Here is an 18,875-nt window from a genome sequence, read left to right as displayed (position 1 = left end):
TCCTCTCACAGCAAGAGGTCAATAAGGTTCCTCTCCCTCACTGCAGGCTTTGTAAACACAGTGGTGGAAAATACACCTTTCATGAAGCTTAGAGAGCACACTTTAATGCTGTGGGAGGTGTAGTTGTTGAAAGCTGAAAAAATAATTATCTACAGTGACTCAACTACCACTGTCCCCCTACCTCCCTCAACCCTTCACCCAAAAGGCCAAAGGAGGGAAAACCAAAACTATTTTATTTACGAAATGTACGCACCCCCATTATATTTCAGTGCAGACTGTAAGTGTCTAGCAGCTACAGGTGATCACAATTCACTCACCTTCTGTAAGTGCTTAAAAAACTTTCCAGTATTTGTAATTAGTTTAAAACTAACCCCTGGTGGTGGCATCACTGCGGACTACCCACCCCCACAAAACAGTCACACGAGGGTCAACACTCTCCCTTACGTGTAACAATGTTAAAACTGTGAAAACAATAACATGACATCTTTAGTGACACGTGCCCAAACATACAGCAGTAATATAACATAATATAACATACGACATGTGCAGCAGTCAATCATGTTTGATAAAGAAGGAGAGCGCAACATGAAGGATGTCGTATCTTAAATTAGCATATTTTATATAACATAACAAAACTCAACACTGTTCAGGACTTGCCTACATGATAACTGACAAAACACTGGTTGACATATGAGAAAAGGAAGCCCTGCTTCTGTTTATGTTTGCAAGGTAGACCACTGGCATGAATACTAATGACTGCTAGCAACATATATTTACTGGGAAAGAGTGAATCATTATGCAGAAAGACATCTGTGATCATAAAATGTTAAAGAATTCAGCTGAAACACTTCAGAAAATCTTGGGACTCCATGAATTTTATTTAAATATGCACTGCTATACACATTTTATGGGAATGCTGCCAGTTAATCTATGCACCTCCGTGCCTAAAGCTATCCCCTGCTGCTATAGGAGCTTCTTTGTCAGAAAAACATGCTGTGGCCGACTGTGATCCTTTTTCATTTGATCGTTCTTTATCAATAAGTACAGTTAAACAATGGCTAAAACTTTTTTCTGATTTACTGATCTACATTTATCAATCTAGAGCTGTCACAGTGTTTTCAGCAAAAAAAGAAAAAAAAATGGCAAGTGGATTTCAACCCTAATGTAGTGATTTAAAAAGCGTATTTAGTTACATTACGTCCACCTTATAAATTAATTTGTCTAGCTTTATCAGTTCAGGATGTAGCAGTAAACAAAATTTAGTAAGAGATATTTTACTTTACTTTGGTAAATTTTATTAGAAAGCGTGCCCAGTTTTCCAGGACTCTTTGAATTGTATAGCTGATGGACAACAACAGGAGCAATGTGAGTCTGGATAACACTTTGTGCTAAACAGCAGGCTCATCTCAAACATTACGTGCCTAATGTATCAGCTTGAATGCAAATAGTTCCATATTTTCCTTGGTGAGAGCCATCTTATCTTACCAGAGAAGACTCCTCATCAGCAGGCATGAGGCTGATTTGGTCTGGTGAAGTGATGGAGGAGCGGGTGGTCCTAGGCGTCCGGGGAGAAGGTAAGGTGTCCCAAGCATTGCAACCACTTGGGGGTGGGTTGGGCATTTGCACACCTGAGCGTTGGCAGCACTCCGCCGCATTGGCCATCCAGGCCTCTAAGAGCTTCTCTCGGTCCCAATCTGACACAAAAAAAACATTTATTAAAGCACCTTTGAAGTGAATTATTTTAGTATATACTACCTAGAGGATGAAACTCTGCTTGTGGCATGATGTTTTGATCCGAATGATCACACCAGTGACTGGAGGTGCAGATGTAGGTATGCAGAGAATTTTTAAAGGGGAAACAACGCAGGCTTCTGTGCAATAGGTGCTGATGGACTGGGAGTCAGACACACATTTTTATAAGATAACTTGATACCTGCTGTCTAACAACAAGTTTACGATGATCCTTGTGTGTGTCTTAAAAAAAATTGTAACAAGGTGCTGAAGTTAATTGGTTGCTGCCGTATTTCTTAAAGTTTTTTTCATGAGTTTATTTAAATAACTGAAGCATCAGACAGCAGCAGAATCAATGCACAAGCTTCCTAAAAGCTGTGTGCATTTATGCATGTGACACAACAGAGATAACTTAATTACTTGTAATAAATTATTCCTGACACTGACACAGGATAGCTCAGGGTCTAAGAGCAAATTACATTGTGCATTTCTTTTCAGAAAGGTGAGATGTCCCGCAGGCTCACAGCTTATAACCTACAATTTAGAAAGTTACGATAACTGACTGCCAGTGCATTATACGTCACTTTATGTAATGTCTAATTTCCAGTATAGCACATATTGGTTCGTTTAGTAAGTGCTGATGGGATGTTTGAATAAAAGAAAGTTGATGTAAAAGAGACAAAATGACGATCTAAGGAAAAAAAAGCTTCAGAAAGTCTATTTCTTTATGCAGGAATCAGGTGTGTCATGATCAGAGTAACAACTGAAAGCACAAGTGGTGATGGGACAGGAATTGCTCACTATAGTATAATAGTGATCCAGAATGTCCTGCCCTTTGGGAAGGCAGTTAGTTTACTATCTTTATTTAAGTTACTAAGGACATAAACAGCAGAATTCAGGTTTTTCCACTCCATACACAGCGTTGTTGTGTCTCCTGCACAGTTGCTGGTGGCAGTGAAATATGAATGCTGACAATTTTAAAAAACCACCCAAGAAAATATGAGGCAAACTCACGGTGGAAATAGATGGGTTTACAGAATGGGAAGAACGATTCCAGATCAGGAGAACAGTGATGTTTAATCATCGCACCGGCTGTTGTTAGTGTGAAAACAGATTCTACAACCTTTCCTCTTGCCAAAAATGTGGTGATCTGCTCTGAAGAGCTCAAAGCCTGCCAGCTACAGCGCAGAGTCCAATATCAATTCACAGAACCTACTTTCCGTGAAGCACAAAATGGAAGATAAAGAAAAGTCTTTTTTTCCTTTCACTAGCAACTATAAACTCGTAAGTTATTGTCAAGACACAAATAAGAAGTACGCAATGCAGCAGGGCCAATTAAAAACATTTTCTGACTGTTTGAAGGTTACATTTTTTACAATACTTTATGATTAGGCCTAAAACAGACATAACATACTGAATATATGAATTCCCATTTAACCTGTCAAAACAAGACTCAACTAAGTTTGAATTTCATGGACAAAAAATGCATTTCAGTGAATCTCGTTTTAAATTTGTGTGGATTCTCAATAAAAATAGTCCAGCAGCCACTAGCATTTAAGCCTTTTAAACTGCCAACAACAAAGACCTGCTGCCATCTGGTTTTCTGTTTTAGAATAGCTGTTTAATCTCGCATCAGGACACGGACAGATTTGAGAGGCTCTCAGTATAAATATTGGATGACTTGTGGACTGTGCCCGAGTCCAAATAGTCTACCCTCCTAAAATAAGGAACACGACCAGGTCAACTGTGCAATTAGGCCATTATCAGCCTCAAGACAGGTTTTGCCACCAATCAAATGACTAACGCTCTAAATGGCCTCCTTTAGATAATGAATGTCGCAACAACCCCCATCCCAATCTAGCTCCATTCAATTAAAACTAATCAATGTGTAAGCCTTTAGCCATTATATAGAGTCTGAAAGTGAAGTCTTCACATTTAGTCTTAAATATCAAAAATTAGTTGGGAAATACAAATTGTCAGGAACAAAGAAAGATGGAAAAGCAAGCAGTTCAGCAGACGAGCAATGAGGAGAAGATAAGAGATTGTTACAAATTGTGGAAATGACGCTTTTCACAAGAAATGAAATGACATGCGAGTGCAAAAACCCTTCTCCAGGACATGAAAAATCCTGAAATGTTTCAGCAGTCCCATGATAAAACTGAATAAATATAGCACCATTCTGGGGTCAATCTCCCGCCTCTGAGCTCTTAAAAGTGTGTCTCATATGTAGCACACAGCTCAACAGACAGCCCTTAAGCCCATTTAATTAAAAAATGAGGTGGTGAAGTCATACACAAACATTTTTGCCAAGTTGTCTGAAGTAACGATTTACAAAAGCCTCAAATCAGTAAAACCTTCAGAAACACTTGGACACACTATCTTGTGTCCAGCTATAAATGAAGCAAGTTTGAAAACTGGTGGGTTAAGACTGCAAGTCTAATAAAATCTGATATATTTACTCAGTACTTGGCCAGGCCTAAGTTAAGAGTGAAGTAATTGAGACAAATTCAGGAAAGCATATTTTCTCTGCAGCACACTACTATTTCGAGGAAAAACATAACAGAATGTAATAAAAATAAATTAGACATGCCAAGGATTTTACATAAAAATCCATGGTTCACGCTGCGTATTATTTAATCTTATTTACAGTAAATCAGGCGCGAGCCTAAGTAACCTAATTAAGCAGTGTTTGTTCTCAAATTGTTTGTTGAAATGAATACGCTCACTAAAACTACATTTAGATCATGTAAAAGCTCTCTCCAGTGACAACAGAACAAGTCCAATTCTTTCAGCGTACTGCATATTTATAGAAGATAAATCCCTTATCCAAATACAAAAAACGCTTTCTGTATTTTCTATTTTGTAGTCATTTCTACATTTAAAAAGCATGGTAACCCCATGTAAAATGCACCTTTACACAGTTTCACAGCATCACAGCCACAAGATTAGAATCAGGGTTTCACATTAGGTGCCGATACACAGAACCTCCCTAGAGAGTGACCAGGAGAAGCTTTTCTTATTTTAAGCTTGTTTGGTTTGGTCTTACAAGCTATTAAATTGTGTGGTGTCATGTTTAGGTCTGAGGTCTGCAGCAAAAGGCTGGAGATATCTAAGTCTGTTAAGACATAAAAAAAGTCTTAAAGTTATTCTCAAGATCGGTCATTCCTCTGTATTAAACAGCTGCCAATTTGTACCAGACTCCTTGCTCCAGCAAATTAAACCCAAACAGAACAACATAAAAAGTATAATAAAAATACCACAACATTTCATCAAAGGGTCTTCAGCCATTTCTTACTACTGGTGTCAAAAGGCGTTCATTTACAATAAGATGCAGGGAAAATCTGAACTGCAATGCAGACGTGCCTTGCTTATTGAGAGGATCCTGCTTATTGGTCTGAAATGTCGTGTGGGCTTTAAAACAGGCAGTGTGTAAGAGGAACCTTAAATTAAAACATTCTGTAACTGACAGGATTTGTATGGAAGAGCGGTCAAAGACTTTAATAAGCCAATATCTGAGACAGGTGAACAATTATGCAAATCATGGCCAAGGGTATACTTACCTCGTCCACTAAAGTGTATGTATGTATGTATGTATGTATGTATGTATGTGTGTGTATATATATATATATATATATATATATATATATTGAAAAGTGTTTTATGTGGTGTTAAATTAAATCTAACCACTGTATCAAATGCTTCCTTCTCCATATACTTTAACTATATATGTCATTTGTTTAACTACTATGTTACTATGTTTACGCATTAAGCTGTCAGGATATTACTAGTCCAAATAATTGAAAGGACAACCAGTACTGTGTTTGTTTAATAGTACCATGGGCACGTAGCAGTGCTTCTGCAGTGAAAAGAGGGGCTTGTAGCATGTCAGCTGTCTCCACTATCAGCATGTCCTTCAGCTTCCGAAGATCCTGTGGCCGCAGGCCCTCGTACAACTAGAGTAAAGGGTTGACAAGAACATAATAAGAGAAGAAATGTAAGGACAAAGATAAGAAGTAAAAGAAAAAAAAGACAGGTTGTCAGAGAAAGGTAAAGAAAGAGACAAGAGGACAACAGTGGGTGAGATCGGGGAAAAGGGTGATGGGTGAAATAATGGTAGGAAAGAAAGATTGTGAAAAAAGGGGAAGAGAAAATAAAGAGAAAATAAGTACTACAACCACCTGAAACATAAATGATTGCTGACACATGACAAGCCAGACCCAGTGAACTAAAACTTATGATGATGATCACGTTTTAAGCTAGACTGTTTTGTGTGAGTAATTTGTGCCAGTCTGTTTGTGTCCAACCAAAACAAGTTCAAGTGAAGAATGTGACTAACTCCTGCAAAAATGTAAACACTGAAATACAGTCAACTAGTGGATTTTTCCAAGAACAAAGTTACCATCATATGTTGCTTCTATTCCTTACTTATGTAGCTAAAGGACGAAGCAAGCGTAACAATACAGAAACTGTGTGGGATCAGCCAGGCTAGGATGACCAGGGTAGCTCATTTAAAACAGTTTGACCTAATTCAGCAACAACAGTGAAATTACTTTTTGGGGGGGATTTTTTTAAAACAGCATGCTGTGGACTAAAGTTTGGTTCTAAGAACATTTTAAGTCACCCAGCTGAGGGTGATAAACTGAAAGCTATACACCCACTCCTTGTTGGTGTGTTATACTGTACCTCTCTTCGATCTAGGGCTGCATATTCTGCCTCAATACCCTCTGCCTCAGGGGCAAGAGAGAAGACCATCTGCGACTCCAGGCGCAGGGCCAACTCCTTGTGGTGCTGCTTCTCTGCAGAGTCACATGGAGTCTCGCGGTTTTCATTCTCCGCAAACAAGTCCGCTTCTCTCTGCACCAGCATCTGAGCACGAAGAAACAAGAGGAATATCTGGCATTGAACAATGGAACACATTGTGCATTCAAGAACAGATATTAAAGCTCACTGACTATATATGTAGTCCCAAACACCTGTGATTACTTGCACAGTGGAGTACCACTCACCCTGTAACAGTAATCGGAGGAAAGTATCCACAATTAAGGCATGAAACAGTAATTGCAGTTATTTTGATATAGACTGCAATTATGACTTCAGTAAAAACAAACAAAAAAACAAAACAAAAATAGCAACAACTTACCCACCTCGAGAAAACTGAAAAAGAGTTCACTTATATCCACTTTACTTCACTCTCTAGTTTTCAAAGTTCTTTGTAGAGTATGGGACACTAAGTCTTGATGATCAAGTGCCAATTAAAGGAGCTCAGGTAATATTGAGAGCGGTACAAGAAAAACACACACGTTAATAATGTGTCTTTTCGGGGGGTGGTGGCTTCTGTTGGTAACTGTCATTTCTGTGCTTGAGTCTACTTTTTTAAACTGTCTGTGAATGGCATTTCTTGACACCCTGGAAGTAGGGTGTCTCTTTTTCTGTCACAACATACCTGTCTGCATCTCCAGCCTCGACATTATGTTGTGCACATGGTGCAAATTGCATTTTGTAATAAACTGCATGGATTCTGGGGGGAAATTAGAGTGAAGACAACAATAATATTTATATAATGAAGAGTCATCTAAATAAATGACAGTGTGCAGAAATGCGATCATTTAAAATTAGTACCAGCTGTACAGCAGTTCTTTCTGGGGATTTCACAACTAGTGGCTGCTTGCCTTTCCTGAAGCACATTTTAAGAGCAGCATTTGTAATTTTGTTCTATTACATGCAATAACAATAAAGTTACGTGTAATCTATTTGACTGTTATATCTGGTGTGAGCTGTCCAGGAGATTAATTAAGTTGTACCGTGTTGCACAGCATCTTCCAAAAACTCACCAGCGAGGGCGAATGAGAAGATGCAAATTACAGTTCCCTACCAAAGGTCAAGATTGACTCTAGGACAAGGCCACACGTGAGGATCTATTCTACAAATATTCATTACACAAAAGAGCAGACGCTGAATGATGTGTGTGAGCATCAGAGTTACTCTGGCCTCATTTATTATCCTTCCCCTCATATACTCTCTGCCCTTGTCTTAGTGAAACTGGTCAGTTTACAGCTACAGAGGCTTTGATCATAACCCCCCAAAAATTTCACACTTAAGAATATTTTACACTAGCCCAGAGAAAACATCTGCAGATTTTTTTTTATAATCTCACCTCAACACAAGTCTTCATGCCTGAGGCAGCAGCATAGTGTAGGCAAGTGTTTTTCTTGTTGTCAGTCGCATTGACATCAGCCCTCTCATACTCTCCATGATCCAGCTTAGCTCCTGTCCATGCTAGCACGATCTGAAGGCATTCCCCTCGTCGCTGTGCGTCTTCATATGGCCTTGAGATGCGGGGATGCAAAGCTCCCTCTGAAGTCAGGATCTGAGGCCCCATGCAGAGAAGGTGCAGAGATGTCTCATTGTGCACGTTGCGCTTGTTAGGATTGCCATCTTTGCTAAGGAGAAAAGACCTAAAAGAGAATAACGACATGACAATATGGTTAAATTGTAATGTGTTGTCTTTTGTGGGATACTGTCAACAGACTGAAAATTCTTATGACATCAGTGCTGATTCAGAACGTAAACATGATTTTTTTTTAAGATAAAAAAGATGAGTTACGCATAGTGCATGTAGCTTTTAGTGTAACTGAATATTTTACAGCATTTTAACTTAAGAAACTGCAGAATATTCTAAAAAAAGGAGAGCTGTATACTGCAACGCAGGTCAATTACTTTCCAAAATAGTTTAGATTTCAACATTTCATTGCTTTTGTGAAAACCATAAACTAGAATTATAGCTATACAACCAGTTATATGACTTAAACTACTGTTCTTGTTTTTTTAAGAGTAAGGCCAGAGTGGGATAAAAACAAGCACATTCTGCGCTGTTAGCTTGTCAGATAGGAAGCTCTTGGAACGTCATTCTATTCCAGCTCAGCATGTTGCATTCCTGAGAGCTGCTAACAGATGGCTATGTAGAGACACAGATGGGACAGAGACATATAGAGAAAAAAACATGAAAAAAGAAAAACTGAATTTTAAAATACAGCAAAAGTGAAAAGATGGAATAAGCTACCACTGAGTGATAACAAAAAGAGAAGAAGTCAGGTTAAGGGTTACTAGACATAAAGCTTGAGAACCATCTATGACCCAATCATTATCAGGTCCTGTCAGAATAACAATTTTTCCTCACTGACAACACTCAAAAATATGAAGTATACATTCTGTCTGCTTGAGTATTTGTTTTTATTTGGGCCATATCCTAACCTGAGTAGGCGTGTCATGGCGTGCCGGGCAGCATAGTGCAGTGGAGTGTTGTGCTGATAGGACTCTCCATATGTAGAGTTGGGATCAAGAGCCTCCTTGAACTGTGGGTTGCTCTCATACAGTTGGCAAGCCAGCAGTTCATCTCCATTGATGAGAGCCTTACGGAACTTGGTCGCTGTGTTCCCCATTTCGTCCCCTACCGTGGGTCCAAAGGTCTGACTGGGACAGCAGCCTCTTAAGTCGTCTTCCACCTGTTCAAGTCCAATAAGCCAGCATACTGCATGTCCTAATAAAAAGACAAAAAATTGGAGTAAAATGTCTTTATGCCTGAGCCTAATAAGGCTCTTCAAGCGAGAAAATGGTCAACGGGTTTGTCAGTCATACAAGTCTCCACATCCTCCCAATAAATCAAAAATATTTTCACCAGTTTCAGGAAAAGCAACTTTGCCTCGTTTTGTACAGTTGACTTCCACTCCCTCTGGTCACAAAACAAGAATTCAGTCTTCAAGGGTGCTCAGGCTGCTCTGCCACAAGCTCCTGTGTCAGCATCACCACTGCACTGTAAACCAGCTCTCTGTTTCTCTTTTGATTTTTTTTATTTATTTATATATATATTTTTTTGAATACCTAAACATAGTGAGGACAAAGCCCACACAGAGATGGACAAGGCTTCCTCTGGCATCACCAGGAGTTTCCGCTTCACTGTGCCAAAGCTACTCATCCCACTGAGGCCAGGGCTCATTATGAAGCAAGATATCCTCAACTGAAGAATAGCACACAGCAAGTCCGCTTTCCGCTTCCACCAGGGCACCATATGGTCACGACCGTCAGGGCAATGTGATACCTTTATGTATTTTTAGTAAGCGGCAGCACACCGAACACAGGACACAGCATAATTTGTTTTATAATAACAGGCATTCAATTTCCCAATAACAAAATTCTCACTGGTGGAGACAAGTTATGTGTGCAATGGAAGGAATGAATGCTCACCGAAAACCCCCATCTCCCATTAATACCAAGCATTCCATAAGTTAGAAAGTAACTGAAAACAGCTAACTACTTGCGCAGTTACATAAACAGAGTCAAGACCGTGGACAGGTCTGACACACTGTTCTAATCAGTCAATCTTTAAACTAAGTAAGGAAGATAAGAGTGAGACCTTTGGTAGTCTTCTGGGAAAGTGTGTTATTCACTGTAACACAACGAATACCAAAGTTATGACGTGGTTATCTATTCATCAATTAGAATAGCAATATGGCACAGACGTGTTTTCACTCTTTAGTAAGATTGGTAGAATGGAGATAGGTGGAAAAGAAACAAGTATTACATATATGAATGATTTATTATTTATTCACTTGGTAAATACTGTGTACATTTTCGTGTGCTAATATCGACCATTTTAAAATATGAAATCATCCCCTGCCATCATAGTCGCACATTTAAATAACGCTATGCATCATGTAAACAGACCAGCCAGTGGAAGTGAACACCACCTTAGATCAGGCGTGTGCCATGTGATTACCCCAGTGACCAGACACCATCACAAGGCAAGACAAACAGCATGCCACCTTGGCATACAAAAAAAAAGCAAGAAAGAAAAACTCCTGATCTTTGAACAGTTATATAATCTCATAGTTTGTAACACATATTACTCAACGAGCTTGCTCTCTAAATGAATAACTACAGCATTAACCTATCTTACACCAGTCAACGACACTCCCCCGTTACAGCTTCAACCAACCACATCTAACTAAAGCTCACAGCAACAGCTAGCGTTAACATGAGAAAAATAAAAACGTTATTCCACGTAGCTGCCACTTGTCACTAAACTACTTAATGCAGGCCTGTACCCACGTCGTAGGGTGTTTACCATTTTCGCTAGCAGAAAATCGACGACAGCGTGTCATGTTGTGTTAATGAACAGACCCCGATAACGCTTTGTTCCACTGCTGGTTAAAAATAAAACCAATCTGCCGACAACCAACCTTAGAAAACGTCAGCTGCAAACCATTCCTTTTGTCGACAATGCCACTGGTACTGACAAAACACTCTGCTGCTTTGCTAGCTAAATAATATTCAAAAACAAAAAACATCATGACGCTAGCATCTGCGTTGACCAACGTCAGTGTACACGCTAGAAGCTGGCTGAGCTAGCGTGCTAATCTCGATGCTAGCCAACTTGACGTTAGCAAGTACAGTTGAAAAACTCCGTAAACAATGAATAACAAGTATTTCGACTTACACTGATTGTACATCTTGCTGTTGTACACCTAGCCTTGTGAGTGAATTGTCAGTCGCAAAGGGTAAAACAAAGATTTTTCTCGTTATGTGGGGCAAACCTGTATAAACAATGTGAGCTATGAGCTGTGCTGTTGCCCCAGTCAACTCTCCGTTGACTCTGGTGGCTCCTGCTGGCTACTAGTCGGGTTGCCAGGTTTCAAAACAACCCTCTAAAACAGGCGAGAAAGACGTGGCCGGCTTATTTTTCAAAGCCTAAGCTTTGCTTGAACATTAATTTCAACCAAGTGCATGTTTTTTAGTTTAGTTTGTTTTGTTTGTTTTTTACCCTTAGAAACCACAGCTATTTACACCTTCATAAAGCCGGGCATCATATCTGAAGCGGAAATAGGTAAGATAAGTACGGCGTACGCGCTTACACTAACGGAAAAAATACCTAAAATCTTTCTAAAACGGGTAAATCTATAAACGTTTCTGCTTTAGGCTTCTCTGGAGTGAACATGGGAAGGAGTAGACGTTCAACTCAACAGGCTAATCATTTGTAATAGCCGCCATTACAGAAAAAGACCACTAGAGTGCGCCAAAGTCCGCAGAAAAATCACACTGCTGAGTGGCGCCGTTCTTCATTTTCATCTCCTACACACGCCTCGTGAGTAATTGCAGAAAGTATTTCTCAGTTGCATTCACAACCTACACCAAACAAATACTAAATGCACAGTACACTGTATTTAAGCAGGGGCTTAGCCGTCTCCACTCACTTGAAATAACCACATCGAAACTCAACATAACATGTGTGCCTTTTATTATCAAATAGTTGAACTTTGCATTTAAGGTATATACAGCATATTGTTCTCATATATTTAAGAATGCACACATTTCATATGAACAGGCCTTCAATATATAATCTGTAAACACATAGCTTAATCTCAGTGTAAGGGTAGATACATAAATGTATGCAACAATGAAACGTAACACACTTTTTTAAAAAACCGGGGCACCTTAAACGAATGCTTTGGCACTTTGTAAATTTCAGTTCAATAAAAGAGGAGTTAAAAATATATATATATATATACGGTTTGGGAACAAACAAAAAGCCTTAAGATGGAGACGCTCATTGTACCACGTGCATCTCTTATAATGCTATTATTTTTCTTCATCATTTTCTGTCTTGCCACAAAAGAAACAAAAAGACATTTATCACTGCCAACACAAAATAATGGTCTTCATATAACAAAAAACAACAAAAAAAAAGCTAAAACAATATTTCTCATTCATGGTAGCAGATGAAGACCAAACAAACGTTTAAGGGTTTGTGTAAAATGGATAGTAAGCTGCCATGCTTTTGGATGGGGGGGCTTCCTTGCTGTAGCCATTGTTGGTGGGAACAGAGACCAAGTCCTCACACTTGGTGTTGCTGGAGGAGTCCTCCGTGCTTGGACCATTGAGAGACACACGCCTTCTTTTGCAGGCCAGAGAATAGGAATTGGTCTTGTCTAAGGAAAGAGCTGATGGTTGTGGCTCTGTCCAGGAGCTGATCAGGGCTCCACTACCATTCACCTCCTCTTCCATCTGTGCTTTAACCTTTTCTGAGTCTTCTGGGAAACTGGCAGTGGGGCTGGGTCTGGGGGACCAAGGCAGACTGGATGTGACTTTTCTTTGGTATGCTGCTCTAGACCCCCACCCAGCAGACATTGTAGTGAACGGGGAGTCTGGGTAGTAGCTAAGAGCGTGAGATGTAGGCATGGGCAGTGATTTGATACCATAAGGAAGCAGGGAACTTGAATATTCTCCCTCATAGGGTGTCAGATCTAGCTTGTTGGTGGTGCCACTGCTACTTCCCCCTTGCTGCACTGAGGTGACAAACCACCTCTGCGAAGCTGCGTCTTCTGACTGAGGCGAGAGGAGGCTGTTAGTCTGCGGTACAGCTCTCTCACTGTTGTAGAAGCGATTCTGAGGAAGGTTGTTGACAAACTGATCCTGGAAGAGGGGCTGCATCGCGTAGCGGGTGCCAGGGACAATCTGGTGGGCACGGGGAGAGTCCGTAGGAGACGGCGTAAGGCGGTCGTTCTCTGGAGCTGTGTACATCCTAAAAAATAAATAAATGTACTTATGAGACATGAGGTCAAGACAGTTCAATGTTAAAGTTCTTTCACAATTAGTTGGTGTAGCCACAGTATGATATATTTGTTTGCTTTGAAAGAGATGCACAGCAATGTAAGCGCATACAAAATACTCACGAATCATAATTGTCTCTGAATCCTTTGGCAAAAGGGTTGTGATCAATTTTCAGCTGCGTGATCTAAAACAAGGCACAGCCGAAGGTTAGGCTACATTTTAGATTTGGAAAAGCAAAGAATAAAGGAGCATCATGCTTGTGTATCTATAGACCTCATGTTTGGCTTGCATTGGAAAACTGTGGCTGATTAAAGTTAGAAATGGCTTCCCATGCCAACTGAACAAGTTTTAATAAATGGGAATTCTAAACTGATTAAAAATCTATAATATGCAGTATGTAAATATCTAAATATAATGCATGCATACGGCTCTGAGGCCCTATTAATGGGAGCTTATATCTAAAATAAAATGAAATAAAAAAAAAAAAAAAAAAAAAACAACAACCAAGGGAGGCCGGAGTTTTTCCACACTTACATCCGTGTTCTGGTAGGCAGTGACTGCTATAAACTGAGTCTCTGGAAAAGTAAAGCACTGGGTCTTAAGGTCACTGTTAAGGTCTTCCACTCCATCCTCTGTCACCTCCACAATGTGCAGCCTTGGCTGGTACTTATGCAGGGATTGCAGAACAATCATCTATTGCGTAAAAAAAAAAAATAAATTAAATAAATAAATAAATAAATAAAATAAAGCACTCAATAATTTTCAATGTCACCGCTATTCAAAAAATAAAAATCTATAAAAGCTTCAGTGTATAACTTTGTGTCCTGCAATTATATGATTTAAGCATTATTTTTGCACTACTGTAGTTTAATTTTATCACATCATCTTTGCATAGACACAAAAATATCTAAACTAATTTCCTTCCTAGCACAAATTAAAAAAATAAAACAAACAATGTAGTTAGCTCTTCAAGTCTGAATTAGTCCAATACAAAACTCTTTCATTGTGCCACATTAATTATCAAGGTGCCAATAAACAAAATATAGTAAAAGTACATCACTACAGTATATATTAAACAGACTAATCTATATTGAAAACAACAACTGAATGAAGGTTTGGTGTAATGGAAAATGTTTTGCCATTTGCAACCTATCTTGAGGGTTACAGGGCTTTAGTTATTTTCAGTTTTGAGTTTAGTACCTGTGAAGTATTGTGGCTCGTCCCTTTGTTGTTTGTGAGTTTCAGTTTGCTGAAGGAGATTTCTTGTCTCATCCAGTGAGCCCCTGTGTTTGGGGACTCCGGGTGGATATAGATTTTGTTTCCTTAAATAAAGAGAAATACATTTTCCAATATTTAAACTCAAGATTTCCAAAACAAATTACACAATATTCTACTGAAAACATGGGACTTTTCATTAGGAAAAGCTGGGGGACCCATGCTTTGCTCCACGGCCTCGTTAATAAGCGAATTTCTTTTTCTTTGTTTTTCTTTTTTTAAACAGAAAAAAATGTCTTTTGGGGGATGACATTGTCTTAAATCCGGGTGAATTTTGCTTTTAAATCGCAGGGGAAATGTTTAATTCAACTCAGTTTAAAATATATTTCTTTAAAAAAAAAAAGAAAGAAAGAAAATTGGCACTATGTACCCTTTTCGGTACCTTGGCTGCTGTTGTCCGCTTTCCCACAGGTGACCCACTTTCCCCCCTGAAATCTCCAGTGGTTTGGATCCGCAAGCACCACTTCCACAAACACGTTATAGTGCGCTGTCACACTGAGACCAGCTATGTTAAAGCTGAGGAAAGGGAACATCCGTCTGCAAAAAACAGGGAGGGAGGATTCAAAGAAACAGAACATTAAAATAAAAAATATTTTGCTAATAAAGAAGAAGAAAAAGAACATAAGAGACACTGACAGACAGTTAAAGGAAATGAAAGGGAAAAGTTTCGGCTTTAACTTTGCACACTTTTCCTGCCATCTCACCTGCCCTGCTTGGTGATGATCATCTCTGTCTGGTGTCGGTGGAACTTGAGCCATAGAGGTCGGTTGCAGAGATAAACCTGGGCCCTCACCCCCGGGCCGGCGGTGGCGGGGGGAAGAGCCATGTTACCGAGAGCGGAGCCCGAGCCGGTGTATGGAGGGTAGATGCAGCCGGGACTCTGTCCGAGCTGGTAAGTGGGACTAATGTGACTGCGCCCGGGGGCTGAGGGGGGGAATCCGGCCGGGGGCAACACGGAGCCCAGGTGCAGTGATGAGGGATACCTTCCAGCACTGGACGGGGTGTAAACCGCCCCGCTGGGGGTGTAGGGGATAAAAGAGCAATGACTGGCTGCTTCGGGACTTTGCTTAGAAATAGCGGATGGGATATAGTACCGGTCAGCACTCATCCCGTGCTCCGTATACCTGTTGCTAACAACCGGATCATCCCCCTCCACAGCTGGAGACTTGCGCCTCTCATCTGCTGTGTCTTTGGAAGAAGAATATGAACTGCTCTCTCCTTCACCCCCGAGCATCTTTGCTTTTCTCTTGGTTTGGGCTCAGCTGATGTTGCTCTCTATCAGGGATGTCACCTTCCCTTCTTTTCCTTTCAGGTGTCTGCTCCTAAAAACAGGCTCCCCTGCAAACATCCACTGGATTCTGAATGACTGAGACAGACAGAAGCAAACAGTAGTTCCAAAAAAGACCTGAAGTCGTCCCTAATACACATCTCAAGCTGTCAAGTCGCATACACAGTGAGACGGTTGCAGGAAATGACCTCCATATCACCGGAGATATTTGTGGGCGTACCAGGGTGTGGTTGTGAAGTATGTGAAGTCAGTCTTAAAGTGCTGGATTTCAGTTGTCGTGGTCTCTCCAAAAATAGTAACTTTACTGAAAACAAGGCTCTTTTTTGTTGCCATTTTCCCCCCTCTTACGTTTTCCTCCGCTGTTTTAAAAACACGATTAGCTAATCAATTAGGCCTAAATGCGTTCCAGTGCGGCTCATATACTACACGTTTTATTAGATTTTATTTGCTCTTTGATGATATACTACATTCACAAGTTCAATAGTTCGGGTATAATAATTAAAAGAAAATGATATAAGTGCAACTGAGTGGCTCAGGATTTACTGTTATTGGAAATACTGGAGCGATATTAACAAGCTCGCTGGGACTCGCTTCGAGGTAAGAGCCAATTTCTTGTAAATCATATGACAAACGTGAAGCAATGCACAGATTTACGGGGGTAGACGTGAAACTCGCCCACGAGTTTTGAAAGTCGTAGCGTTTTCAGTATCAAAACTAAATAAAATTGCAGATTTGTCCGACCTAAATATATTCCGATGGAAACGAATATTTATTCAATTTAATGCTGTCCAACACAAATAAATAATTTGAACAAAAATGTATGCATGTTTATTTTATTTTATTTTAATGTAGGCCTACTTCTCCGAGGAGTAATAATACTAATAATAGCAGTTAAATCGTGAAGATTCTTTTTACGTGTAAATAAATAATCCTATCAGTATTCAGAGGTAATGGATTTGCATGCATTTAGTTCGAATGAGGTTGTGTCCCAACGGGATGGCCGACGTGAAAAAGAAAAATAGCCAATTATTTTTCCGTTTGAAGAAACCTGTGATGCTTCTTGGATCAGACAGTCAGATGTGAGAAACCAGAAGAACCGGAATTAAACGATATTAATACAGAGGGGGAGAGGAAGAAGAAATGCAAATAAAATAGGCACTAGAAACTTATTTACTGTGAATTAATTCGTTGCAGGCTGAATAAATAAGCTGTTTGTTACATTTATTGCACCTTTAAATGTAAAATAAAGCTTTATCATCACAATAGATAATAATACTAATAATACATTCTGCAAATGTATTAGTTGCATTTGAAAATATATATAATTGTATTTGCAAACTTACCAAGCCTCCAGGGTCCTCCGGTGTTCCTAATTAAAAAGCTTCAAGACAAGAAAGTATTAAAAACTTAAGACAAAATCAGCACAGATAACCGGTGAAGCTGTAAACAGCAAACGGCATCCTGCTGCGTTTGTGTCCGGAAAAATAATAATAATAAAGCAGCAGAGTTTATAATAAAACCGGAGCCATGCGGAGGCGGACTGATCGGAGCGCAGAGACACAGTCCCGCTTTCACCGCTGCTCTCTCCTTGTGGCCATGACGCGCAGACAGCAGCCTCTTTTATCAGATCTCCCTCCGATCACCAGGGGAGGGGCAGGGGATCCTCAGCATCACAGCCAAGGTGTGTAAAAGCGAAGCTGCTTCCAAATCCAGCCGTGAATTGCTCCCATCTTCTAATCTTAAACAAAGACATCAGCAGAATAAAATAACAGGGCAAAGTCAGTTGTGCTGGGCTTATGGCAACCTGAGTGTGTTAGACAGTCATATAGGTAATAAGGTGACTGATTGTGAAAGTTGTTGTCTATGAAGAAAAGAGATGAGGGCTTTGGAGTCTGCTTTGAGATCATGATCTACTTGGAATTGTCAACACACCACACTGAAGTTTTAGATGAGAGATGCATGAAATTAGCAACACCCAAGAAAAGTGAGTAAAAGTAAACTCAGATAACCAGGCAGTCCACGTTTTAACCAGCAATGGTATATGAAACATGTCAGAGTATAAAGAAGCTGTTTACCACTATGAACATGATAAATGTTTTTGTTTTGGTTTGGTTTTTTTTCTCCTGAATAACAGCATGTATGAAAAGCACTTCTGCGGAGGTTACAGATACTCTATTTGCTCAGCGCTAATGTGCTAGTGAGGATGGAGAGTGAGGAGCCCCACCTATAAGAGCAACTAAGTGAAGAGGGTCATATTGCTGCTTTGAGATTTAGTCATAACTGAGCTAAAATAAATAAATAAATAAATATATGAGATAGAAAGACATTCATGTCTTTCAACCTAAGTGACGCTGGAGCCAAAGGTAATTTTATTCCACATATCTGCAGAAGGAGATGTTTACCGTGGAATTCACATACAAATCTACCTCTTGACTGTCTCCTTTGTAAAAGTAAAAGGCCATAAAACTCAGAGGAGGCTCGTGTAAGATTGTTTCCTCTCTTTGACTTTTTTTTTTGTCTTTCCACTTTTAAGTTCAAAGGAAAAAATCCAATCCAGACCTTGACTCATGCTGAGTTACCCTTTCAATGGCACACCTTTTCAACGTCTTAAATGCCCACTCGTTTCTCCTCAGTAGACAACACTTGGCTGGAAGTTAACATGACAAAGACAAAGTGAGAGGATTAGTGAAGCGGCTGAACTCACCACACATCAAACAGGACAAATCAAAACTATCTTAACTGCAAACAGTGGAATACGCTTCTGTTGTTTGTGCTGATAAACGGATTGATTTGTTTTGATTGTTTCACGGAACCGATGAATATGGAGGTAGAATTCACAGTTTTTTTGGTCTTAGGTTTCTGTGGCACTAAACTTCCTCTGAACTTAAAGTATTTCCACCCGGCTAACTGTTTCCATCTTCACCAGCCATACAACAGGCTTGATTTAACTTGTGATTTTTATAATTGTTAGTATATA

General features: G+C 39.8%; 2 protein-coding genes across 4 annotated transcripts in view; both read right to left on the bottom strand.

Annotated features, from left to right (window-relative positions):
* Positions 1–11,368, bottom strand: part of LOC134636156 (ankyrin repeat and IBR domain-containing protein 1-like) — a 32,074-nt gene extending 20,706 nt beyond the window's left edge. Inside the window, exons 1-6 of one of the 3 annotated variants that reach the window (XM_063486003.1) lie at positions 11,225–11,368; positions 8,983–9,268; positions 7,886–8,186; positions 6,415–6,597; positions 5,567–5,684; positions 1,486–1,694 (exon numbers count right to left, since the gene is read on the bottom strand). In XM_063486003.1, coding sequence (XP_063342073.1) covers positions 1,486–1,694; positions 5,567–5,684; positions 6,415–6,597; positions 7,886–8,186; positions 8,983–9,170 — 999 coding nt within the window. In that variant the 5' untranslated portion in view covers positions 9,171–9,268; positions 11,225–11,368. Of the gene's footprint in view, positions 1–1,485; positions 1,695–5,566; positions 5,685–6,414; positions 6,598–7,174; positions 7,239–7,885; positions 8,187–8,982; positions 9,269–10,967; positions 11,092–11,224 lie in introns of those variants that run through there. The other 2 variants (XM_063486004.1, XM_063486005.1) reach the window with 2 other exon arrangements.
* Positions 11,369–12,522: 1,154 nt separating this feature from the next.
* On the bottom strand, positions 12,523–15,927 carry eomesb (eomesodermin homolog b). The gene is made up of 6 exons (XM_063487466.1): positions 15,315–15,927; positions 14,993–15,147; positions 14,536–14,657; positions 13,870–14,028; positions 13,458–13,519; positions 12,523–13,306 (listed from the first exon to the last, which is right to left on the bottom strand). The coding sequence occupies exons 1-6, from the start codon at positions 15,842–15,844 to the stop codon at positions 12,523–12,525; spliced, it is 1,812 nt and encodes a 603-aa protein (XP_063343536.1). The 5' UTR covers positions 15,845–15,927.
* Between the last annotated feature and the right edge of the window lie 2,948 nt (positions 15,928–18,875).

This window comes from Pelmatolapia mariae, linkage group LG10_11 (assembly GCF_036321145.2).
Source record: "Pelmatolapia mariae isolate MD_Pm_ZW linkage group LG10_11, Pm_UMD_F_2, whole genome shotgun sequence".
Lineage (NCBI taxonomy): Eukaryota > Metazoa > Chordata > Actinopteri > Cichliformes > Cichlidae > Pelmatolapia > Pelmatolapia mariae.
The sequence above is the reverse complement of the archived record's forward strand: the minus strand, read 5'-3'. Positions and strand labels throughout refer to the sequence as shown.